This window comes from Jaculus jaculus, chromosome 8 (genome assembly GCF_020740685.1).
Source record: "Jaculus jaculus isolate mJacJac1 chromosome 8, mJacJac1.mat.Y.cur, whole genome shotgun sequence".
Taxonomy (NCBI): Eukaryota; Metazoa; Chordata; class Mammalia; order Rodentia; family Dipodidae; genus Jaculus; species Jaculus jaculus.
Genome location: NC_059109.1, coordinates 82,157,619 through 82,184,241, shown reverse-complemented (window position 1 = coordinate 82,184,241; position 26,623 = coordinate 82,157,619). Strand labels below are relative to the sequence as shown.

Here is a 26,623-nt window from a genome sequence, read left to right as displayed (position 1 = left end):
TTAGAATCTACCTGCATTTTATTCCGCTCAGCTTACTTGAATACTCCCATAGCAGGCAAATTGAACCCCTAGGAACACTTTTCTAGATACTCTGAGAGTGTTAAGAGCCACACCTAGCATCTTAATCTACTACGCTGAAGATATATAACATCAGATCAATTGATACAGCTAAGAATCCCATCTAGCTACAAAATCCAAGCATTGACTTAATCCAAGATGAAAAAATATATACATTATAACACAAGAAACACCAAAAATCAAGACAATATAAATCCACCAAAAAGTATTAATGCATCAGAGATGACCTCTACTGAGAACAAATTGGAGGAAATGTCTGAGAAAGATTTCAAAAGAATAATTGTAAATATGTTCAAAGAAGTCAAAGAAGAAATCAAAGGAATCAAAGAGGAAATCAGAGAGGAAATCAAAGGAATCAAAGAAGATGCAGGACACCAATTTAATGAAATAACAAAGGCAATACAAGATACAAGTAAGGAAATAGAAATAATAAAGAAAAACCAGTCAGAATTACTAGCAATGAAGAACACAGTTAATGAAATAAAAAACTCTGTAGAAAATCTCACCAGTAGAATGGATGAAGGAGAGGACAGAATATCTAAGCTAGAAGACCAGGTGGCAGATCTAATACAGTCCAACAAAGAGAAAGACAAACTCATAGCAAAGTATGAATGGGAATTTCAAGATATTCAGGACAATATGAAAAGATCAAACATAAGAATTCAGGGCATAATAGAAGGAGAAGAATCTCACTCCAAAAGCATAGTAGGGATCCTCAACAAAATCATAGAACAAAACTTCCCCCAAATTGGGAAAGAGGTGCCAATGCAGATACAGGAAGCCTTTAGAACACCAGCCAGACTAAATCTGGAAAGAACCTCTCCTCACCATATTATAATCAAACTACCAAACACACAATCCAAAGGAAAAAAATATTGAAAGCAGTCAGAGAGAAAAATCAAGTTACCTACAAAGGCAAGCCTATCAGGATTACAGCAGATTACTCAACACAACTTTAAAATCCAGAAGGGCTTGGAGTGATATAAATTATGAAAGATAACAACTGTCAACCAAGGTTACTTTATCCTGCAAAGCTATCCATTCAAATAGACGGAGAAATAAGGACATTTCATGACCAAAGCAGGCTAAGGGAGTATTTGAAGACAATACCAGCTGTACAGAAAATAATTGAAAGAATCCTCCATGCCGAAGAGAAGGAAAAGCACACATATAAAGAACTTGGAAAAAAACAAGCAATACTCAAATATAATTAACACAAGAGAGCAAAGGTAGAACTGGAACCACACACACAAAAAGGCAAATATAAATACACATCTTTCAACAATATCACTTGATATCAATGGCCTCAATGCCCCAACCAAAAGACATAGGTTTGCAGTCAGGGTTAAAAAGCAGGATCCTACAATTTGTTGTCTCCAAGAAACTCACCTTTCTACAAAGGATGGACATTATCTTAGGGTGAAAGGTTGGAAAATGGTGTTTCAAGCAAATGGGCCTAGAAAACAAGCAGGGGTTGCTATCCTAATATCTGACAAGGTAGACTTCAGTCCAATGTTGGTCAAGAAAGATAAGGAAGGTCACTTTATATTGATTAAGGGCACACTCCAACAGGAGGACATTACAATCCTAAATATATATGCACCTAACATGGGGGCACCCAAATTCATCAAACACTATTAGAAGTAAGTTCACAGATAACAGCAAACACAGTGGTAGTGGGTGACTTCAACACCCCACTCTCATCAATTGACAGGTCATCCCGGGAAAAAATAAACAAAGAGGCATCTGGACTAAATGAGGTCATAGAAAGAATGGACCTAACATATATACAGGACATTTCATCCAAATGCTAAAAATATACATTTTTTTCAGAAGCACATGGAACATTTTCTAAAATAGACCATATATTAGGACACAAAGCAAATCTTAACAGATGACTGGGCTTCTACATGAGAATGAAAATACTTAGTAGCAGAGGCCAGTAAGGTAAAAAGGAGACATAAAGGGTAGAGAAAGGAAGGGAGGAGGATACTTAATAGGTTGATATTGTGTATATGTAATTACAATGATTGTAATGGGGAGGTAATATGATGGAGAATGGAATTTCAAATGGGAAAGTGTGGGGGTGGGAAAGGAGGGAATTACCATGGGATATATTTTATAATCATGGAAAATGTTAATAAAAATAAAAAAAAATCTTAGCAAATACAGGAAAATTGAAATAATTCCTTGCATTCTATCTGACCACAGTGGAATAAAACTACAAATCAATAGCAAGAAAGGCTATACAGCAGACACAAAATCATGGAAACTAAACAATACACTACTAAATGATGAATAGGTCAATGAAGAAATCAAGAAGGAAATCAAAAAATTTACAGAGTCAAACGATAATGATAACACAACATACCAAAATCTCTGGGACACAATGAAGGCAGTTCTAAGAGGTAAGTTTATAGCCTTAAGTGCCTATATTAAGAAATTAGAAAGTCGCAAGTAAACAAGCTAATGCTTCATACTAAAGCCTTGGAAAAAGAAGAACAAGGCAAACCAAAAATCAGTAGATGGGAAGAAATAATAAAGATTAGGGAAGAAATTAATGGAATAGAAACAAACAAACAAACAAACAAAAACCAATAAAAAACAATCCAAAGAATTAATGAAACAAAGAGTTGGTTCTTTGAAAGGATAAACAAGATTGATAAACCCTTAGCAAATCTGACCAAAAGAAAGAGAGGAGAGACACAAATTAATAAAATTAGAGATGAAAAAGGTAACATCACAACAGATGCCAGAGGAATTCAAAAAATCATAGGGACATACTATAAAAGCATATACTCCACAAAGTATGAAAATCTGAAAGAAATGGATGCGTTCCTTGATTTATATGACCTACCTATATTAAATCAAGATGAGATTAATCACTTAAATAGACCTATAACAAGCATGGAGATCCAAACAGTTATCAATAATCTCCCAACTAGAAAAAGCCCAGGCCCAGATGGATTCACTGCTGAATTTTACCAGACCTTCAAGGAAGTGCTAACACCATTGCTTCTTAAGCTTTTCCATGAAATAGAAAAAGAAGGAATTCTACCAAACTCCTATGAGGCCAGCATCACCCTGACACCAAAACCAGACAAAGATAGAACAGAAAAAGAAAATTACAGACCAATCTCCCTCATCAATATAGAAGCAAAAATTCTCAACAAAATATTGGCAAACATAATACAAGAATATATCAGAAAGATCATTCTCCCTGACCAAGTAGGCTTTATCCCAGAGATGCAGGGATGGTTCAATACATGAAAATCAATAAAAGTAATACATTATATAAATGGATTGAAGGACAAAAATCACATGATCATCTCATTAAATGTAGAGAAAGTGTTTGACAAAATCCAACATCCCTTCATGATAAAAGTCCTACAGAACTGGGAATAGAAGGAACATATCTCAGTAAAATAAAGGCTATTTATGACAAGCCTACAGCCAACATATTACTAAATGGGGAAAAACTGGAAGCTTTTCCACTAAAATCAGGAAGAAGACAAGGATGTCCACTGTCGTCACTTTTATTTAATATAATTCTGGAAGCCTTAGCTATAGCAATAAGGCAAGAGACACACATAAAAGGGATACAAATTGGAAAGGAAGAGATCAAGTTATCATTATTTGCAGATGACATGATTCTATACATAAAGGACCCTAAAGACTCTACTAGCAGCCGGGCATGGTGGCGCACGCCTTTAATCCCAGCTCTCGGGAGGCAGAGATAGGAGGATCGCCATGAGTTCAAGGCCACCCTGAGACTACAGAGTTAATTCCAGGTCAGCCTGGACCAGAGTGAGACCCTACCTCGAAAAACCAAAAAAAAAAAAAAAAAAAAAAAAGACTCTACTAGCAAACTGTTAGAGCTGATAAACACCTACAGCCACATAGCAGGATACAAAATAAATACACAGAAATCAGTAGCCTTCATATATGCTAACAACAAACACACAGAGGATGAAATCAGAGAATCACTCCCATTCACAATTGCATCAAAATAAACAAATAAATAAAGTACCTTGGAATAAACCTAGCCAAGGAAATAAAGAATCTCTACAATGAGAACTTTAAAATACTCAAGCGAGAAATTGCAGAAGACACTAGGAAGTGGAAAAACATCCCTTGTTCCTGGATTGGAAGAATCAATATTGTGAAAATGGCAATCTTACCAAAAGCAATCTATACATTTAATGCAATGCCCATCAAAATTCCAAAGGCATTCTTCATGGAAGTAGAAAAACCAATCCAAAAATTCATTTGGAATCACAAAAAATCTCAAATATTTAAAATAATACTGAGCAACAAAAATAAGGCTGGTGGTATCACCATACCTGATTTTAACCTATGCTACAGAGCTATAGTAACAAAAGCAGTGTGGTACTGGCGTAAAAGCAGACATGTAGATCAATGGAACAGAATAGCGGACCCAGGTGTAAGTCCAGGTAGCTATAGCCACCTGATATTCGATAAAAATGTCAAAAATACTCATTGGAGAAAAGACAGCCTCTTCAGCAAATGGTGTTGGGAAAACTGGATATGCATCTGTAGAAGGATGAAAATAAATCCTTCTATCTCTCCATGCACAAGAATTAAGTCCAAATGGATTAAAGACCTTAACATCAGACTGGAAACTAACACTTCTAGACGAAAAAAGTAGGGGAAACCCTTCAACATATTGGTCTTGGCAAAGACTTTCTGAATACAACCCCAATTGCTTAGGCAATAAAACCACAGGTTAATCACTGGGACCTCATGAAATTACAAAGATTTTGCACTGCAAAGGACACTGAACAAAGCAAAGAGACAACCTACAGAATGGGAAAAAATTTTCGTCAGCTATATATCTGATAGAGGATTAATATCTAGGATATACAAAGAACTTAAAAAGTTAACTAATAAGGAATCAAATAAGCCAATCAAAAAATGGGCTATGGAGCTAAATAGTGAATTCTCAAAGGAAGAAATACGAATGGCATATAAGCATCTTAAAAAAATGTTCTACGTCACTAGTCATCAGGGAAATGAAGATTAAAACTACATTGAGATTCCATCTCACTCCTGTCAGATTGGCTACCATCATGAAAACAAATGATCATAAATGTTGGTGGGGATATGGAAAAAGAGGAACCCTTCTACACTGTTGGTGGGAATGTAATCTGGTCCAGCCATTGTGGAAATCAGTGTGGAGGTTCCTAAAACAGCTAGAGATTGATCTACCATATGACCCAGCTATAGCACTCCTAGGCATATATCCTAAAGATTCATCTCATTTCCTTAGAAGTATGTGCTTATCAACCATGTTTATTGTGCTCAATTTATAATAGCTGGGAAATGGAACCAGCATAGATGTCCCTCAACTGATGAGTGGATAATGAAGATGACACATTTATACAGTGGAGTTCTACTCAGCGCTAAAGAAAAATGAAGTTATGAAATTTGCATAAAAATGGACGGATCTGGAAAGGATTATACTATTGAGGTAACCCAGGCCCAGAAAGCCAAGCGCCACATGTTCTCCCTCATATGTGTTTCCTAGCTATGGATGATTGGGCTTCTGTGTAAGAGGCAAAAAAACTCAGTAGCAGAGGCCAGTAAGTTAAAAAGGAGATATAAAGGGAAGAGAAAGGAAGGAAGAAGGGTACTTAATAGGTTGGTATTGTATATATGTAAGTAGAATGATTGAGTTGGGGAGGGGATATGATGGAGAATGGAATTTCAAAGGGGAAATGTGGGGGGGGGAGGGTATTGCCATGGATATTTTTTATAATCATGGAAAATGTTAATAAAAATTGAGAAAAAAGATAAAAGAAAAGGAAAAAAATATATATATTATTTACTTATCTATTTGAAAGAGTGGGAGAAAGAATGGGCACACTAGGGCCTCTAGCTGCAAACAAACTCCAGATGTGTGTGCTACCTTGAGCATCTGGCTTATGTGAGTACTAGGGAATCAAACCTGGATCCTTTGGCTTTGCAGGCAAATTCCTTAATTGCTAAGCAGTCTCTTTAGCACCTTTTGTTTGTTTGAGACATGGTCTCATTCTAGTCCAGGTTGATCTGGAATGTACTCTGTAGCCCAGGCTGGCCTTGAAGTCATTGTGATCCTTCTACTTCAGCCTACTTAATGCTGGGATTACAAGTGTGGGCCATCATGCACGGCTGTGGGCTACTTACTTATTTTTGTTTTTTTTGAGGTAGGGTTTCACTCTAGCCCAGGCTGACCTGGAATTTACTATGTAGTCTCACAGTGGCCTTGAATTCACAGCAATCCTCCTACCTCTGCCTCCCAAGTGCTGGGATTAAAGGTGTGTGGCACCACACCCAGTTTATTTTTTTCCAAATGTTATAGACTGATATTCCCTCTCCCCATCCCCTTTTCCCATCCCCTTTTCCCTGAAGGTTCTCCTCAGTGGGTTTCTTGGTGTTCACTGTTGGTAGTCTCATTTAGTTGGGGGGGGGGGTGTTGTGCCTCAGGCTCTTTCTACCCACCCTGTGGCTTTTGTAATCTTCTTGCCCCCCTCTTCTACAATAATCCCTGATTCCTAGGGGGTGTTTTTGCAGTCTGGTTTAGTGTTGAATTCTCTATAGCCTCCTGAGTTTTTAATTTGATGTGTTTTGATAGACCGCAGTGTCTGTCACCTTTCCCCTGGAGCTGGCTGACCAGCAGGGGGAGCAATACTTGTGTCACTGCTTCTATGCAATTTCTCTTGGGTCCCAGCAGATATGGTAGACGTGGCACATCTTATGATAGGCAGTCAGCTATCTTTTTCTTGTCATGTTGATGGATCTTGGTTCTCCTGTTTTCTCTGCAATCTATGCTCATGTTCCTTGAGAACTGTCTCAGGAGTGTCCCACAAACTGAGTCCAAATATTAGAGTCATTACTATTCACTGCAGAGATTCCAAACCAGGACAAAGACTGCACCTCCTGTTACCTGGGAAGGAGAATGTATCCAGCTCTCGATACAGAGAGCATCGTGTTAGGAGGTGTTTACCAGGGGTTAAGAAACACCTGGAACCAGTAACCAACTAAGGGCTGGCATCACCAAGAGAGTGACATTCCACTTGAGGAGTATAGCTTTTCATCCCCAAATGCATCCAAGAACACCCAGGCGGTAAGGAGAGAACAATAAACTACCAGCAAAGAAGCAGAGGGATGTCGAATTAAGGAACCAGCTAGAAAGACCCCAGTTGTCTTTCATTTAAAAAAAACAAAAAAAACAAAACTAAAACTTTTGTCTTTATAAGTTTTCTTAGGGATTTTGTTATAGTAATTAAAAGCTAGGAAGCAAAGATAAACTATATCCTAATAGCAATAAACATGTTTAAGGAATGGGGCAGACCTTTAATCTCAGCACTTAGGAGGGTGAGGTAAAATGATCACTTGTGACCTGGAGGATAGCCTGTGACTACAGTGAATTCAGGTTAGCCTTGGCTATAGCAGCAAGACCCTACCTTAAAAAACAAACAAATACAACAACAAAAAAGGAGGTTTGGGGATATGGCTCAGTGATGTGTTTAGCTTTCACAAGACCTAGGGATCAATTCCCAACAGAAAAAAACTCTCATAGATTAGTTAAGTGCTGTGGAAGGAAAGGCAGAGCTTATTGTCATCGTCTTAGGGTGTGCGCTGAAGTCTGGGGGAAGGTAGAATCTGGGCAGGGTCTCACAAGCTGCAGACAAGGTGTTAGCTGGGTGGCATCCTTCCTGGAGCCTGGTGACTGGGCCCATTCATTTCCTTGCAGCGATCCTTACAGTGATTCTCCTACCTCTGTCATTTGTCCTCTTCTGCAATTACTTCTGTCACTGCAGTACTGTAAAATGTTTATATAAACATTTATGCAAACAGGCAAGGCTGAGTTCCAGTAAAACTTTATTTATGAGGCAGCAGGCCATATGTAGCTCAGTCCAATTCTCCATGAGATGGAAATTCCCTAGGGTCTGATGCTGTCCTAAGTTGTATGTGGGGCAGAAAAAGGTGGGTCTGAATGTGGGGGCCACTCTGGAAAAAGCTAGGCCTTCCTCCTAGGAAGCACCAACTATTCTTCCAATCAGGCCAGTATTACTACTCCCCCAAAACAAGGCAGGCATGTCCTTACTGGGCCACTAGGAGCCTTTCTGCTGAGGCCTGACCACCTGCCCTGATCTGGTGATGGCCCAGTTGTAGTCCTTCGGAGTGTCCAATGCTGATTCTATCCGTGCTTCCAGGTTCTCCCGGGTGATGAACTTCTTTGCCTCCTCCTATGGGAAGAGAAAAGGCCAGCTGCATGGGAACCTCACACAAGCTAGCAGTCCCCACAGCCTGCTGGTCTCTAACCCACTCCGCAAGAGGCTCCAATTCTCTAATGCGAAGGAAATTCAGGGCCTGGAGTGTCTCACTGACCTCCAGTAGAATAGGATCAGGTGACCCCATCATATTCCTCTTCCTTACACAATCATCCACAGATCCTTCATCCAGAATCCCAAGTACCAACTGTGACAACTTTCTGATGAGAGGTCTTTCAATAGTACTTGGTCCCCTCTTAATCTCTCTCAAATTACTTCTTCTATTGCTTTAATTAAAACTTTATCCACTGTCTCAGCTTTACTATTTTTTTATTTGAGGTAGGGTTTCGCTCTAGCCCAGGATGACCTGGAATTCACTATGTAGTCTCAGGGTGGCCCCGAACTCACAAGTGATTATTTTACCTCTGCCTCCTGAGTGCTGGGATTAAAGGCACGCGCCACCACTCCCGGCTTCAGCCTTTCTCTTTACTGCTTTCAAGTTTCACTTGCCTTGCCTATGCAAACTTTCCAAGACCATCACCTGCAAGGTCAAACTAGCTTTCCTTGTGAATATCGTGGTCCTTAGGTAGACCAAGGTGTGCAGCCTGTGCCCTTCTCCCCTCCCTGATATCCGACGCCCACAATTCCAACCGCCTCGGCCCACCTGCAGCAGCAGCACTTCCTGCTCCTTCTGCTGGACCCGAGCCTGCTCCTCGCGCGTCCGGCGGGCCTGCTCCTCCGCCTGCCACAGCTCCCGCTCCTGAGCCTCCTGCCGCAGCCTCGCGATCCTGCGCGGGGCCAGAGCCCGAGGGTGAACGGGACCCGGCTTCTCAGAAGCAGCCCCGAACGGCCCACCCCGCCTCGCGCCCCACGCACCGCAGCTCTTGCAGCCGCCGGTTCTCCGCATGGTTCCAGGCCATCATCTCCCGGTGCTCGGCGACTTCCGCCTGCGCCTTGCGCTCGGCCTCGACCCCGGCTCTGGCCTCGTAAGCCTTCCTCTGCACCTCGAGCGTGAACTCCAGCCTGGGCGAGGACGCTCGAGTGGGCACCCTTCCCGCCCGCCGTCCCGCTGGCCCACCGCAACACTGCCCCTCGGTCACACACACCTGAGAGCGCGCACGGTCTGGCGGTACTGCCGGTACCGCTCGGTCAGCACGAACAACTCCGCAGGGTCCACCGCGGGCGGCATCTTCACGCGCCCGACCTTGGACTTGGCGGGCGGGTCGTGGCGGGTCTTGCGGCCGCGCACGGGCGGCAGCAGCAGCAGGGCAAGGGGCCGGCACGCCGACCGCGCGCCGAGAGGGGTCAGCGCGCGCTGCATAACCGCTCTTGCTCCCCGGCCGGCTCCCGGCTCCCGGCTCCAGGCGACGCGGCCTGGCCCGGAAGCGGCCGCGGGGTACCACGGAACCTGTAGTTCTCCAGACCCGCTCCTCCCTCAGCGTAGGAGTTCGCGCGCAGCGGCTCCTCGGAACCACGGCTGCCCCTTGGTCAAACGCCGCCGGTCGGGCGCTGTCTGTAGGTGTCTCTGTCATCCCTTTCAGCTCCGAAACCAGGCCTGGTTCACTTGTGGGGGGGTCTCAACGGAAGTGGGAGTAGGGAACGATTGAGAAAATTCGAGGCAATGCCCTTGCTAACCTCCCACATTTTATTGAAGAGCGGTGGACGTTCTGGTCTATCTGCAATTCCTTTGCACTTGGTCGACCATCCTGCCCCCTCAAAACAAGTCTGAAGCCCCGCGTGGTGGCGCACGCTTTTATGTATGCAATCTTTATTATAGCTAAAAAGAATTTTAAAGAAAGTAAAAGGAATGGAATGTCAAAGGGGAAAGTGTTTGGGGGGGGAGGGAGGGTATTGCCATGGGAAATCATGGAAAATGTTAATAAAAATTAAATTTAAAAAAAAAGAAAGTAAATGGAATAAATGTATGGCTCACGCTTTTAATCCCAGCGCTTGGAAGCTGAAGTAGGAGGATCGCCGTGAGTTCGAGGCCACCCTGAGAATGCATAGTGAATTCCAGGTCAGCCTGGGCTACAGCGTGGGGGAGAGAACAAAAAACAAAAAAAAAGTCTAATGCATAAAATCCGGAGCTAGCCACGTAATTTAGGAGACAGGGTTTGTGATAGAGAAGAAGCTAAAAGTTGTACTTGATTCCATGAGTTACTGTAAAAGTTAATTGCTGAGGAGCTAAATTTATCTTTGTCAGCAGATGGAAAAATCCCAGCGAGCCAGCCTTTACTTCTAGCACTTGGGAGGCAGAAGGAAGAGGATCGCCGTGAGTTCAAGGCTACCCCGAGACTACATAGTGAATTTCAAGTCAGCCTGGAGTAGAGTGAAACCCTACGGGGGGGGGGGGGGAGGGGGACTGTCCAGAAAGGGCCCAGAAGGACCATAAGAAGGAAAGACTAGGTTAAAACAAAGTAAAATGGAGTTCATTGACTACATAAATGATATGCAAGTTGCTATGTCTTGTTTGTTCACTTACCCCTACGCCTGGCTATGACAACTATAAAATGGAAGTAAATTCTAGCTGGGGGCCAAAGGTTTTTTGGAGAGCTATCTCAAGCTCTTTGGCCCCTGGATAAATGAACTCTTCTACTTTCACTCATATTGGCATTGATCTTTTTTTTTTTTTTGGTTTTTCGAGGTAGGGTCTTACTCTAGCCCAGGCTTACCTGGAATTCACTATGGAGTCTCAGGGTGGCCTCGAACTCACGGCAATCCTCCTACCTCTACCTCCCAAGTGCTGGGATTACCACCACGCCCGGCTGGCATTGATCTTTCCACAGAATTTCTGCAACAGTTCTACTTTGTAGTAGCTTAGCTTCCTACTTTAGTACTTTTTAGTACCTCCTTTAGTCCTACTCTTTAGGTTCATTTTATTTACTTAAATTTGTTTCTTTTCGAGGTAGGGCTTCACTGTAACCCAGGATGGCCCTGAACTCACAGTGGTCCTCTTACCTTTGCCTCCCAAGTGCTGGGATTAAAGGCCACCACACCTGGTCCTCATTTAAATGTACACACACACACACACACACACACACACACACACAGTATGTTTTTTGAGGTAGGTTTTCACTCTAACCCAGTTTGCTAGTATTAAAGGTGTGTACGACCACACCCAGCTCTAAATGTTATATTTTCAAATTAGCAACCAACCTATTCCTCACACCTGTCCTTGGGGGTCTAGGGTAGTTCTTCAGTCCTGAGAGTTATGAGTGAATGTCAATCACCATCTGATCTTGAGCCCACAAACACCCCTATCCTTTTCCCACTCAACTAGGATACGCTGCCTAGTATTGAGAAATAAAAGCTTGACAGTCAAACCTGGTGGTCCCACAGCTGCCACTCTCTTATCTATAAAGCTTTTAAGTGTAATTATGCCTAGTGGAAGGCATATTTAGATAAATATCTACAGGGGCCAGGGACATCCCAATGGTATCAACTCCCAGCCATACTGGCCACTGCTGACCATAAGCCAAGTGCTGGAGGCCCATCATGGCTTGAACCAGTAATTTCTATGCCAAAAGCTCCAGATGCTGTTTCCTGCAGAGGGACCACTAGGCCTGCACTTCTAGGGCTGTGTCTTGAGGGTGGGGTGGGAGGCAAGGCGTCAGCTGGGGGGCTATGTATTATGTATTTGCTATGTAGTATGAGCTGGGTGTGGTGTCACACACCTTTAATCTCAGGGAGGATTGCTGTGAGTTTGAGGTTAGCCTGAGAGTACATAGTAAATTCCAGGTCAACTTGGGCTACAGAGAGACCTACCTCAAAAAATATAAAAAACAAAAAATATATTTATGTATTTGAGAGAGAAAGAGGAAAATAGAGAGAGAATGGTTACACCAGGACCTTTAGCCACTACAAATGAATTCCAGACACATGTGCCACCTTGTTCATCTGGCTTATGTGAGTAGTAGGGAATGGAACCTGGGTCCTCAGGGTTTGCAGGAAAGTGCCTTAACCACTATGCCATCTCTCCCATCCCCCCACTTTTTTTTTCTTCTTAAATCTAACAATGCCTTTGCAAGGTTTGAAAAACACGAGTGCCAGTTTTGCCTCTTGACCTGGGCATTGTGATGAAGTTACAAAACGTAGGACAGCCTCAATTTTTGTGAAACTTGCCTCAATCCTACTTATATCCCTTAAATATATGCTTTTTTTTTGTTTGTTTGTTTAGAGAGCAACAGACACAGAGAGAAAGGGGGGGGGGGAGAGAGGGAGGGGAAGGGAGAGAGGCACGGGCGCGCATGCACACCAGGGCCTCCAGTCACTGCAAACGAACTCCAGACGCGTGCGCCCCCTTGTGCATCTGACTAACGTGGGTCCTAGGGAATAGAGCCTCTAACCGGGGTCCTTAGGCTTCACAGGCAAGCGCATAACTGCTAAGCCATCTCTCCAGCACATATGCTTACTTAATCTCATTTATGACTTCCACAGTTTCCATAATTCCAACTCCTGGTCCCACATTACTAGTTCCCTAGCTAAACACTCAAACTCCTGCCCCTGAGGTCTGCAAAGCCTTTCCTGACACTCAAAGGAAACTGTCCTGGAGAAGGACAATGTTTGGGGGCTCCTTTACTCATACCTAGTTCAGGGCTTTGCTTAGTGGGAAAAAAAAGTAGGGGCTTAAGAATGAGGAGCCTAGGGCTGGAGAGATGGTTTAGCAGTTAAGCGATTGCCTGTGAAGCCTAAGGACCCCGGTTCCAGGCTCGGTTCCCCAGGTCCCACGTTAGCCAGATGCACAAGGGGGCGCACGCGTCTGGAGTTCGTTTGCAGAAGCTGGAGGCCCTGGCACACCCATTCTCTCTCTCTCCCTCTGTCTTTCTCTCTGTGTATGTCGCTCTCAAATAAATAAATAAAAAACTTAAAAAATATTAAAAAAAAAAGAATGAGGAGCCTAAAGCCCATACAGAGGTTGGAGGGAGATCATCCTCTACAAGGGCTCCCACACATCTGGAACCAGGGCTGGGTGAGATGGAGGTGTACTTGGGGTGGGCAGTGCCTACCTAGGGGTGACCTCTTTTCCTTCTAAGCACATCCATGTAGGGGCCCAGCAGTGGGATCCTGCAGCCTTCCTGGGACTGTCAGTAGGGAATAATTTCATCTCAGGTTCTAGTCCCTCCTCATCTTATGCTCAACCCATGACCATTTGTGGGTCTAGATACAGCCGTCCTGGGTCTGTGTCAGGAATTTAGCTTCCCACTTCCAGCCATTAGCCTCTAGGGGCTCACAGAGCATTTACAGGGTTAATTGCCAATCTCTGTACTTGAGCTGAACAGCAAATGTGAGGTCAGGGCCAGGTCTGGCATTGTGATGACCAAGTCACTGGGCAAACAAATGTATCAAATCCAAGGACAGTGATGAGGACATAATAGGCACTGTCAGTGTTGGGTGCATAGACTTTAAGATGGCCATAACTGTGACTGTCCAAGTTGACATTAATTAGCAGGGACTGAAAATGAATGTGGGGAACTGTATGTTCAATTACATTATTTTAGGAACTACAGACTTCAACTGGGTGATTCGTGAGAAAACATTTGTTTTGTGGTTTAGTCAAAATAACTCTCTGAGTTGAATCAACTAGTTATATTCTGATTTGTGTTTACAGAATGTTTCAAAACCTCCATGGAGCTGCAGAGATGGCTCAGCTGTTAAGACACTTGTCAGCATAGCCTAAGGACCTGGGTTTGATTCCCCAGTACTCAAGTAAAGCTAGATGTACAAGGTAGCACATGCACCTGCAGTTCATTTGCAGTGGCTAGAGGCCCTAGCACACCCATTCTCTCTCTCTCTCCTTGCAAACAATAAGTATTTTTAAAAAATCTTCAGTGTATTTGAAAAGGAAAGGAGTACAGCTTTCTAGGGAAAGCTCTGACCCCCCCTTCTAGTAACATAGCTTTCCAGACTACTAACTTGAATTCACCCTCGTGTTCCTCTGAGCAGAACAGAAAGCCATTTGTTTACCATGGAACTTCAGCTAGTGCCAGGTTCTAAGGACACAAAAATTGCAGCTTGAGTGGCCAGCTGAGGATGCAGAGCTAAACTTAGAGGTGACTTAGGTGTTACTGGAGACAGGTGGGCACAAAACCCTGAGCAGTAGCTTTGGGCCAATGATGAACATTAGTTAGCTAGAATCTGGAAGTGGAATGGCATAGTAGGAAGCTCCAGCAAAGGGAGAAGGGCTTATAGATGAGTTGCCACTGCTTGTGAGACATTACGGCGGAATGAACACACAGGACCATGGAGATACTAAGGTGGAGTCCAAAGGGCCACGGTAAACTTAGGGAATAGGGGAAGAGAGGTGCCTCTGGACCACTGGTGAGTCATTCAACAGGAAATGGTGGGGTGGGGCAGTAGAAGATTCAGGAGAGGTAAGGGCTGAGTCCTAAGTGCCCTGCTGTGAGGAGAATAACACTGGGACATGTTGGGAGCTAGTGGACAAGAAGCAATGGACCGGGCTGGAGAGATGGCTTAGCGGTTAAGCGCTTGCCTGTGAAGCTTAACGACCCCGGTTCGAGGATCGGTTCCCCAGGTCCCACGTTAGCCAGATGCACAAGGGGGCGCACGCGTCTGGAGTTCGTTTGCAGAGGCTGGAAGCCCTGGCGCGCCCATTCTCTCTCTCTCCCTCTATCTGTCTTTCTCTCTGTGTCTGTCGCTCTCAAATAAATAAATTTAAAAAAAAATTAAAAATAAAATATTTTTTTTAAAAAAAGAAGCAATGGACCCTTGGAACTCAGCACCCAGAGAATGTGGGCAAGACCTGATGATAAGGCATGTGTGGGAATGAGGAAGAAGACACATTTTTTGCTTCATAAAGGAGAAAGAACTTAGGTCTGGGGAAAATGCATGCCCCTTATTTAATGACAGCCTGAATATTTGGAGGGTCATGGTGACAAAGGAAACTGACTCAATGCAATGAGGTCTCTTGAGAAGCAGGATTCTGGGTGTGTGCTGGGCACTGGCTGTCACTCTTCCCTTCGGGGGAAATGCTTACCTTCACTCTGACCTTCAGAGATCACAGCTGATTTGCTTTAGGGTGAGCACTGAATTAGCTGGCCCTTGTCCTTCCCACACAACTACGTTCTGTGAGACCAGGCACATTTTCCTCTGTACCTTCAAGAGTTATCTGGGGGTTGTGTAAGCCATGAATAAAAAAGGAGTAGGAGGGGCTGGAGAGATGGCTTAACTGTTAAGGCATTTGCCTACGAAGCCAAAGGACCCAGGTTTGATTCCCCAAGATCCATGTGAGCCAGACACACAAGGTGGCACATACATCTGGAGTTCATTTACAGTGGTTGAAAGCCCTGGTATGTTCATTTTCTCTCTCTCAAATAAATAAAATTTAAAAAAGGATTAAAGCATTTTTTTTAATGCGAGCAATAGAATTGGCATGCCAGGGTCTCCAGCCACTGCAATTGAACTCCAGATATGTGCACCACCTAGTGAGCATGTGTGACCTTGTGCTTGTGTCAGCTTGTGCGTCTGGCCTATCAGGGACTGGAGAGTCAAACGTGCATCCTTAGTCTTTGCAGGCAAGTGCCTTAACTGCTAATAGAACTCTCCAGCCCCCCAAAAGCAATTAAAGAAAAAAAAAAAGGAGTAAGAGGGCAGGGTGAAGGGATAAGGTCTTATGGGTAGAAAGAAATGAAGTGATTTTTGCTAGAAAACATCTGCTTAGCAATTAGGTAGTCAGGTATGTTGGTACACGCCTGTAATACCAGTATATGGGAAGAGGAGGTTCAAGGACAACTTTGGTCATATACTGAGTTCAAGGCCAACCTGGCTATGGGAGATATTGTCTCACAAAAAACTAACAAACAAAACAAAAGCAATTAGGTAACCTTTAAAATACATGCCCAGCTACTGACCAAATCACTTAAACTATACCAGAAACCGGGCCAGGCTATATTAGTTTGCCCTGTTCAAAACTAACACTGGGCCAGGTGAGTTGGTGTATGCCTTTAATCCAGAGGTCAGAGGATCACTGGGAGTTCAAGGCCACCCTGAGAATACAGAGTGAATTCCAGGTCAGCCTGGGCTAGAGTGAGACCCTACTTCAAAAACAAACAAACTAACAGTGGGGCAGGTGTGGTGGTGTACGCCTTTAATCCCAGCACTTGGGAGGCAGAGGTAGGAGGATTGCTTTGAACCTGAGGTCACCCTGAGGCTACATAGTGAACTCAAACTAGAGTGAGACCCTACCTCAAAAGAGCAAAAAAATCAAACAAACAAACAGCAACAACAACAACAAAAACTGTAACACTGTGGGACTGGAGATGGCTCAATGGTTAAGGTGTTGGCTTTCAAAGCCTAATAGCCTATGTTTGATTCCCTAGTACCCACGTAAAACCAGATGCACAAAGTGGTGCATGTGTCTAGAGTTCATTTGCAGTAGCAGGAGGCCTTGGCGTGCCCAATCTCTCTCCTTGTAACAAAAACAACAAAACAAAACAAAACAAAACACTGGCAATAGGTGAGTAGCTTGCTGGCTGGCGGGAAAGCAGCACAGGGAGATTATTATCTTCACTGGATGTTCAATGAGGGACTCCCAGATCTGACAGCTATTTTTCTGCATATTTTGAACTTGGTCACACAGAGGAGCCAAGGTTGTAGCTTGCACAGACTCATAGTCTTCTCCAAACAGGGCACACCTCGTTGAAAGTACTTGATTCTGTCTTTGCTTAACTTACCAAGTCTTTTCTCTCTCTCTCTCTCTCTCTCTTTTTTTTTTTTTTTTTTGAGGTAGGGTCTCACTCTAGCCCAGGCTGCCCTGGAATTCACTATGAAGTCTCAGGGTGGCCTTGAACTCATGGTGATCCTCCTACATGCTGGCATTAAAAGCATGAGCCTCCACAGAGGAACTACCGAGTTTGGATTTAACTGCCTCTTGGAGCTTGCACTGCCATCTTGAAGTTTCCAATTGTGGTCTGTAGTAGCTTTGAAGCCTCCTGTGGGCTTTTGGTCTCCCTTCTGTACTCTTCTTCCACACAGACGTGCTGAGTATGTGATGCACAACTGGGCTTCCTCTTCACAGCCACTGTCTGTACTTGAAGGCCCTTAGTAACGTCAACTGATCTTTCCTTTCTACTCACCTACATTTTCAGCATCCCCTGGGTCTAGCTTAAGTCCCCCCTCCAAGAAGTCCAATAGCACTTACCTTAGCTTAGTGTACTCCTGTGGCCCAGGCTGGTGGTACCTATTGAAGTCTCAGAGAGAGAGGGTCTTTCCAACTCACTAGGGCTGCCTGCATGGCAACCTCCTGCACCAGTGATGGGTCACTTATGAAGCTGGGAGGTAGTATGGAGACACAACCTCCAATCACCCTAAGTAAAGGCCTTCCTTCCCAATACTCCTGGTAGTCACAGGACCAAGTTATAGCCAACTGGTGTGAGTGGAAATGGAAAGTGTAATTTTACTTCATGTTTTAAAAAATGAAGTTGCTCGGGCTAGAGAAGATGGCTTAGTGGTTAAGACATTGGCCTGCAAAGCCAAAGGACCCTGGTTTGATTCCCCAAGACCCATGTAAGCCAGATGTACAAGGTGGTGCATGCATCTGGAGTTTGTTTGCAGTGGCTGGAGGCCCTCACACACTCATTCTCTCTTCCTTTCTCTTAAGTAAATAAATAAATAAATAAAATATTAAAAAAAAATGAGGTTGCTTGCTCTCTGTGCTCTTCCCTATTTCAGATTAGGAGTAGTGACCCAGCTCCCATTATGAGGATGAGAGTTATATCTTGAAGACTTCTGGTTTAGAAGGATGCTGGACCTCTGGACATTTATATGAAAAATAAAGTTGGGTGTGGTGGTACGCCTTTAATCCCATGAATTTGAGGTCAGCCTGGGATTATAGAGTGAGTTCCAGGTCTTTAGAGTGAGGTTCTACGTTGACCCCCTCCCCATAAAAATGGAAGAAAAATAAATGAACACCCACGTTATTTAAAGTCCTCCGCCCCACAGTGCTAGGAATTAAAGCCAGGGCCTTACACATGTTAGACAAGTGCTCTATCACTGAGCTGGATTTACAAATCCATCTTCTTTATTTGAGACACAAAAGTTTGGGTTGGGGCTATAGTAAAGCTGGTAGACTTGACCAGCATGCATGAAGCCCTGGGTTTGAATCCCATCACTGCATAAAACTGGGAATGGTTATATATGTCTATAATCTCAGCACTAGGGAGGTGGAAGCAGAAAGATCAAAAGTTCAAAGTTTTCCTCAACTATATATTGAGTTTGAGGCCAGCCTGGGCTACATGAAATCCTATCTCAAAAGAAAGAAAAAGTGGCTGGAGAGATGGTTCAGTGGATAAAGGCACTTGCTTGTAAACTTGCTGACCTGATTTTGATTCTCCAGCAACCACATAATGCCAGCTGCAAAGGGGCACAGGTGCGTGTGATACCAGTGAGCTTCTGGCAATAGGAGGTGAAACCAGGAGAATTCAGAAGCTTGTGGACCAGCAAGATGTGGATGCAAAGCAAAGTGGCAAAAACAAAAGAAGGGGACCCTGTTTCAAGCAGGAGTTCCCTCAGAACTCCATGTGTACACTGTGGTACATGCATGCCCTGCCCCCAATCACACCTACATGCAGATACAAACACACTAATGTATTGCCTTTCTTTTTTTTGTGTGTGTGTGTATAAATTTTTTTAAAATTATTTATTTATTTATTTATTTGAGAGCGACAGACACAGAGAGAAAGACAGACAGAGGGAGAGAGAGAGAGAGAGAGTATGGGCGCGCCAGGGCCTCCAGCCTCTGCAAACGAACTCCAGACGCGTGCAGCCCCTTGTGCATCTGGCTAACGTGGGACCTGGGGAACCGAGCCTCGAACCAGGGTCCTTAGGCTTCACAGGCAAGCGCTTAACCACTAAACCATCTCTCCAGCCCAAATTTTTGTTTTTTGTTTTTCAAGGTAGGGTTTCACTGTAGCTCATGCTGACCTGAAATTCACTATGTAGTCTCAGGGTGGCTTCAAAATCATGGCAATCCTACCACCTCTGCCTCCCAAATGCTGGGATTAAAGGCATGTGCAACCATGCCTGGCATCAGGTTGTGTTTTATTTTTTTTTCTGAGGTAGGGTCTCACTCTAGCCCAGGCTGACCTGGAATTTACTATGTAATCTCAGGGTGGCCTCAAACTCACAGCAATCCTCCTACCTCTACCTCCCGAGTGCTGGGAATAAAGGTGTGCGCCACCACACCTGGCCAGGTTGTGTTTTTGATGTACTAAAGAGTCTTACATTTTGGCTTGTAAAAAAATTTAAGAAGACCTAAAAGTTATACATGTTATGCTTGAAACCAAGTTGGAGTTAAGCCTCATAGTGTCCTGGCTTCTAGATGTGCAACATTTCCAAACCAAAATCCTGGTTAACAATGGGCAAGTGTGATGGGGCACACTAATTATAATTCCAGAGGCAGAAGAATTGCCCTGAGTCTACAGCCTAGTCCACAGTGAGTACTGGGTAAGCCTGAGCTTTATTCATGTCTCAAAAACAAACAAACATGGGTTGGAGAGATGTCTCAGTGGTTAAGGTGCTTGCCTTCAAAATCGAACTACCCAAGCTGAGTGTGGTGGCGCATGCCTTTAATCCTAGTACTGGGGAGGCAGAGGTAGGAGAAGTGCTGTGAGTTCGAGGCCAGCCTGAGACTACATAGTGAATTCCAAGTCAGCCTGAGCTAGAGTGAGACCCTACCTCAGAAAATCAACCAACCTACCAACCAAACAAAAACCAAAAACCACAAAACCAACAAAAAAACCTAACTATCCGAGTTTGATTCCCCAGTATCCACATACGGCCTGATACACAAAAGGGGCACATGCATGTGGAGCAGTGGCTAGAGGCCCTGGTGTGCCCATTCTTTGTCTCTGTCTTTCTCTGCTTGCAAAAAAAGAAAAAAACAAAACAGGGCAACAACAACAAAATAAGGCCCCCTCCCCCACATCATCCTGAAAACAAGAAAACATGAAATGAAAGCTCTTTAACACAATCAATGTAAGCATGTAGACTTGTTCTGGACAGAATAACAATCCAGATAGCTTTGGAGTAAAATACATGGCAAGGAAGTCAGTGAGACTCTGGTTATCAGCTCTAGGGAACAAGGCTGGATAACTGTACCATGATGGAAGAGAGGAGCAGGAACTGACAGCAGCCAACAGCAGGGGCAGAAGAGCCCAGTTCTGTCTGGCTGCCCCAACTCAGACAAAGGGAGAGACATTTCCTTGGGAGTCAAAATTTTTATTACCTGATAATCCCTAGTGTGGTGCCAGAGATATCGCTCTGGTCTCATTATTCCCCATGGTGGGAGGGAGACTGCTAGGATGTATGAGGTGGGCTGGAGAGGGGAGATATATTTACAGTTCAGGGAGGAGACCAATGCCAGTATGGGGACAGTGAGACAACCATTTCCTCAAGAGCTCTGAGAACTTTGTGCTTATTTTCCCTTGGTCATAAGCTACCTGGAATGGGTGTTGAGTTATTCTTCTTTAGGAAAAGATGTTTAAAGCAAATAATCCAGCCCAATCTCTAGGCTGAGGAGTTCACGATATCAATCTGTACATCACACTATTTAATTCCCCAATGGAAAAAGGACTATCAGTGCTAACACATTTACATACCAAATCTCCACCTAACAGGTAATAGTAGCCTATGTACCAATTTCTAAAACAGTTATAAGATATATATATATACAATTTTGGGCATATTAACAAAACAGAATATTACAAAATATTAAAGGCAATTCTCTTGTCTGTGGGCCTTGTCACCTACTACTTGAAGTTGGCATAGTCTGAGAACGCATCAATGTACTCCTGCACCACCTTGTAGCAGAATTCATACTGTTCCTGAAGAAACAGAGGCAGAGAAACTAAGGTTACAAAAGTACTAATGAACCCCAGTTCCTAAGAGAACCATGCTTTTCAAATGGAACACTGAAAGGCAATAAATGCTTGTGGACTTCTATCTGAGCTCTGACCTGCCTGTCCAGAGTTCTGGCAACTCTGTCCTCTGGGCTTTTTTTTTTTCCCCCCCCCCCCCCCCCCCCCGAGGTAGGGTTTCACTCTAGTACAGGCTGACCTGGAATTCATTATGTAGTCTCAGAGTGGCCTCGAAATAACAGCAATCCTCCTACCTCTGCCTCCCTAGTGCTGGTATTAAAGGTGTGTACCACCACGCCTGGCTCTGGGCTCATTTTAATAGATCTTCTATAAACTGAGCTGACCAGACTGATGACAACAGTCCTAGGTGCTGTAGGGTCAGATATGAATGCCAGGCTGACACTCAAGGCATCTGGGTTATGGCCTCACTTTGCTTTGGCTGCCTGGCTGGGATGAACCCTGTGGCTTGCAAAGCTTCATATCCTTCCAAGTAGCCTAAAATTTACTTTTCTCTTTAAACATTTCTAGCTCCATGGTATTGAGGAAGACCTTTCTGGATAGCTAGACTGTCAAGAATCAGACCTGTGGTTAGGGAGACCAAACAGAACAAAGATAGGTATTCCTGCCCCTTCTTCCCCACCACACCCCAAGGTGAAGACAAACGCTGTGGGACATCCAGGTACTCCCTTCTAACCTGTCATATCCTCTCAGGTGACAGGCTATTCTCTCACTGCTATCCTGCCTTCCAAGGCACTTTCTGTGTCTTTGGAATACCTTGGGGAAGGGTGGGTCTGACGGTCAGTTTTCTGAGGGGGGGGGAGTGTCTCCTCTTAATGGGGAAGGGCTGTGGATGCTACAGTGGTATGAACAAAAGACACGGGCAACATACCAGTGTCTGGACCATGTGTGGCCTCTGTAGCCGCAGGCTTTTGACCGTCTGGAAGACATCTAAAATTCCCTCTGCTTTCACCCGCTCCAGGACTGTGCTCAGGGCACAGAAGGTCCCCGTCCGTCCTGCCCCAGCACTGAAACAGAACAGATACACTTAGCACACCTGCTGTAGTCCTGAGCTGATGTGCTCTGGGGCTGCTAAGAAGGTGAATGATCCATGAAGCTGCTAGGGGAAGGTTGGTGGGGCAGGAGACCAATCCATGCTCAACTTTGCCCTGCCAACCTGGAGAAGCCAGCCTGTGAGAGCACAGCTCTGGAGAGGCAACAGAGCCCCTGCTGCCTCTTCTGTGTCCACTGAGAGACTTGCCGATGTGACCATGGGGACAACTTCCACACATTCCATCAGTTCTACTTTATGCTATCCACTTACAATGACTGTGTTGCCTTGACCCCAGGCTGAATTCTCACGCATTTCATATCCTTTCTTAGGAGACATAATCCCCCTGTCCAATGTTATCAGTTTATCCTTTCATCAGATACCTTCAGATCATTCAGATACTGAATACCTACTCTACTATGGCAGGGACTGTGGAACACTGTGGTCCTCCCACACAATAAGGTATGCAGTAAGAGGAGGAGAAGCAGAGCTCCATGTAAGGTGCTCAGGAAGATGTCGGGAGCCATTTGGCTGGCCTTGAATCCATAGCTCTGGGCTGTTTGGCAGCAAGACTTTAGCACCTACATGTATGCAAGAGTATGTATATTCAGTGTTCCTTAAGAGTTATGCTTGTGTTGCTGGGATCAAAGGATTTGTTTGTTTCCCAACCTTGGGATAATCTTTTGTACTGAGAAGTGACTGAAATGCAAAAACTCGGTAACAGAAGGGAGTTTTTTTGATAGAAACTTGTGCGAAGCTCATGGAACTTTTGTCCATGGGCAAACTGTTTACTAGAAGATATAAAAAGGACTGCTGAGAAATAAACAGTGCTTCAGTCCTTGCTTCAGTCCTGGACTGGAATCCTTGCTTTCATTCTTTCTCCTGTCTTTCTTTAATCCTCACTTCCCATCAGGCTTAAAACCTTTCAGCTGGCAGGCAGCCTCCGGCAAGTGGCACCTGAATGTGGGGCCTGAATACAGGGATCCAAAGTGAAGGACACCAGTGGATTGAAAAACAGCGCTCAGAAAAAGAAAAAAGGAGCGCTCTGGAAAAGCAAAAAGGAGTGGTGAGTAATATAAGTAAAAATGGGACAAAGTAATAGTCGTATGCTTTCTGTTCATATGCTGAAAAATATGTTGCGTGCTCGGGGAGCCAAAGTTAGTCAGCAACAATTCAGTAATTTTTTGCAATTTACAGAAAAAGTCTGTCCTTGGTTCCCAGAAGGAGAAACTGTTGATTTAAAAACCTGGCAAAGGGTAGGGACTAAGCTTCAAGATTATTATGATACCCACGGGCCAGGTAAAGTACCAATGGAAACCTTTAGCTTGTGGGCTTCAGCTAGAAATAGTTTAGATCCTAGACATGAAAGAGATAAAGTTAAATCAAGTACAGTTAAACACAAAGGACTGCTTCCCAGCGTGGACTTAGAAAATGAAACTAAGCCTTCCGCTTCACCTGAGGAACCAGAGTCTGGATTTAAGCTTTTATTTAGAGAAGAAGAATGTTGTCTTGATCATTTAGATTCCGATCAGGAAGCAGAATTAGAGGAGGAGGTGACAGAAGGTCACCAAGAGGAAGACTTTCCACCTTTTATAACTTTTACTAAAGCTGAGGATGAACAGAAAGAAAAATATTTAGAGGAGATGCAACGTTTGCAGAGTATGGTTAAATCACTGTCTTTACAAGTACAGCAATGTCAGGGAAAGTGTACTCCAGGAAATACAGCCACTCCCAATCCTCTTGTTGTAAGGAAACCTCCTGCTATTGCGGTAGTGTCAAAACCTGCGGGTGAGCGTCATCCTTTATCTTTGATTCAGCCTTCTGTCTCAGCCCTGCAAGCCACTCTTGCAGGAGTGTCGCAAAGAGGAGAAGATATGCAGGGATTTGATGTATATCCTGTTTCTTAACAAAATGACAGTCAAGGGAATAGAATAAGATCTCATAACCCTATACCTTTTAAGCAGGTGAAGGAATTAAAAGCAGCTTGTGTGCAATATGGCCCTACAGCTCCTTTCACACTTGCTATGACAGACTCCCTTCAGGGGACTGGAAACAAGTAGCAAAGGCATATTTGTTCAGAGGAGACTATTTATTGTGGAAAACAGAATATATGGAAAACTGTCAGGCCACTGCTGAGGTAAATAAGGCTCAGGAGGTACCTATTACTTTTGATATGCTGGCAGGAGAGGACCATATTGGGAACTTGAGAATCAATTGCAGTTTGATGCAGGTGTTTATGCTCAGGTTAATGCATAAGCTAAAAAGGCTTGGCATAAGCTTCCATCCATTGGGAGGGGGACTGAAGATTTGTCAAAAATTAGGCAAGGACCTGAGGAATTATATCAAAACTTTGTGGATAGATTATTACAGGCTGCTAGGAAACTAGTTGGAGATTCTGAAGCAGGATATGCACTTGTAAAATTATTAGCCTATGAGAATGCTAACTCTGCTTGTCAAGCTGCCTTGAGGCCATTTAGGAGAAAGGGGAACATAACTGATTACATTAGTCTATGTTCTGACATAGGTCCATCGTTAGCTTTGGTTGCTGCCCTTCAAGGGAAGTCAGTAAAGGGGGTTCTTTTTCAGCAACAAAAAGGTAATAAGAGAAAAGTTAATGCTCCCCCAGGAAGTTGTTTTGGATGTGGTAAAATGGGACATCAGGTGAGATAATGTCCTCAGAAGCAAAAGAATGATTCACCTAGTAAGGAACCAGGGTTGTGTCCAAAATGTAAAAGGGGCAAACACTGGGCCAAGGAATGTAAATCTAAATATGATTATATGGGGAATCTTCTCCCGCAGGGAAATGGAGGAGGGGCCAGGCCCCACAACAATGTTATGGAGCACTACAGAACTTTACCCCCCAGCAAAACAACCCATTCAGTACCTCTGCAGAGCAACCCCAGGCCGCACAGGACTGGACCTCAGTTCAACCACCTATACAGTATTAACCCCAGAAATGGGAATGCAGGCCTTACCAACAGGTGTTTATGGGCCATCACCTAAAGGATCTGTTGGGTTACTGTTAGGGAAAAGTAGCTCTACCATGAAAGGAATTTTAGTAGCACCTGGGGTGATCGATTCTGATTATGAGGGGGAAATTAAAGTTATGACCCATTCCCCTGGAGGAATATCAGTAATTAATAAGGGACAATGATTAGCACAATTAATATTACTCCCCCAACTGCAAACTAAAAATGCTAGTAAAAGGAACAAAAGAGGTGATGCAGGTTTTGGTTCTTCAGATGCTTACTGGGTCCAGGCCATTGGATCACACAGACCAAAATTAACTTTGTGTATATATATATATATATATATATTTTAAATTATTTATTTATTTATTTGAGAGTGACAGACACACAGAGAAAGACAGATAGAGGGAGAGAGAGAGAATGGGCGCGCCAGGGCTTCCAGCCTCTGCAAACGAACTCCAGATGCGTGCGCCCCCTTGTGGATCTGGCTAACGTGGGACCTGGGGAACCGAGCCTCGAACCGGGGTCCTTAGGCTTCACAGGCAAGTGCTTAACCGCTAAGCCATCTCTCCAGCCCAACTTTGTATATTAATGGCAGAAAGTTCCAGGGTTTATTAGACACAGGAGCTGATGTTTCAGTGCTTATAGCTGATCAGTGGCCTCCTAACTGGCCTAAACAGTTCTCTGTGACTCAGTTGCAGGGAATAGGACAGACTCAAAGCCCAGAACACAGCAGTGATTTGTTACAATGGAGGGATGAAGAAGGGCATAAAGGAACTTTTCAGCCATATATTGTTCCAGGTTTACCTGCGAACCTGTGGGGAAGGGATGTCATGAGCTGCATGGGAATTTATCTTTATAGTCCTAGTGATACAGTTTCCAATCAAATGTTAAATCAGGGGCTCTTGCTGGCTCAAGGTTTGGTCAAGAATGGACAAGGGCGGCTAGAGCCCATATCACCAGTACCTAGGCCTCCAAGGGCAGGCTTGTGGTATTTTTAGAGGGGGTCATTGGACAACCTGTACCTCATGCAGATCCCATAACTTGGAAGAGTGGGGACCCTGTGTGGGTGGATCAATGGCCTCTTACTGCTGAGAAAATTCAGGCCGCAGAACAGTTAGTACAGGAATAGCTTGAAAGCGGTCATGTTGCCCCTTCAAATTCACCTTGGAATTCTACAATTTTCGTTATAAAAAAGAAGTCTGGAACATGGAGGTTATATAAAACAATGGAATTGATAGGAGTTTCGCAACCGGGATTGCCTACGCACGCCTTCTGCTATTCTTAAAGATACTTATCAAATTATATTGGATTTAAGAGATTGTTTTTATACTATTCCTCTTGCTCTTCAAGATTGTAAAAGAGTTGTCTTTAGTGTGC

General features: G+C 44.0%; 2 protein-coding genes across 10 annotated transcripts in view; both read right to left on the bottom strand.

Moving 5' to 3' along the window:
* Window positions 1–7,945: 7,945 nt before the first annotated feature.
* On the bottom strand, window positions 7,946–9,675 carry Mrps26 (mitochondrial ribosomal protein S26). Its single transcript, XM_004661433.2, has 4 exons — window positions 9,461–9,675; window positions 9,231–9,377; window positions 9,019–9,142; window positions 7,946–8,330 (listed from the first exon to the last, which is right to left on the bottom strand). Exons 1-4 carry the CDS (start codon window positions 9,673–9,675, stop codon window positions 8,196–8,198), a joined length of 621 nt encoding a protein of 206 aa, XP_004661490.1. The 3' UTR covers window positions 7,946–8,195.
* Window positions 9,676–20,572: 10,897 nt separating this feature from the next.
* The window catches only part of Ptpra (protein tyrosine phosphatase receptor type A), a 185,949-nt gene continuing 179,898 nt past the window's right edge, over window positions 20,573–26,623 (bottom strand). For all 9 annotated transcript variants that reach the window (XM_045156280.1, XM_045156279.1, XM_045156281.1 and 6 more), the window contains 2 exons: window positions 22,116–22,251; window positions 20,573–21,193 (listed from right to left, as the gene is read on the bottom strand). In XM_045156280.1, the coding sequence (XP_045012215.1) occupies window positions 21,119–21,193; window positions 22,116–22,251 (211 nt within the window). In that variant the 3' untranslated portion in view covers window positions 20,573–21,118. The remainder of the gene's footprint in view (window positions 21,194–22,115; window positions 22,252–26,623) is intronic.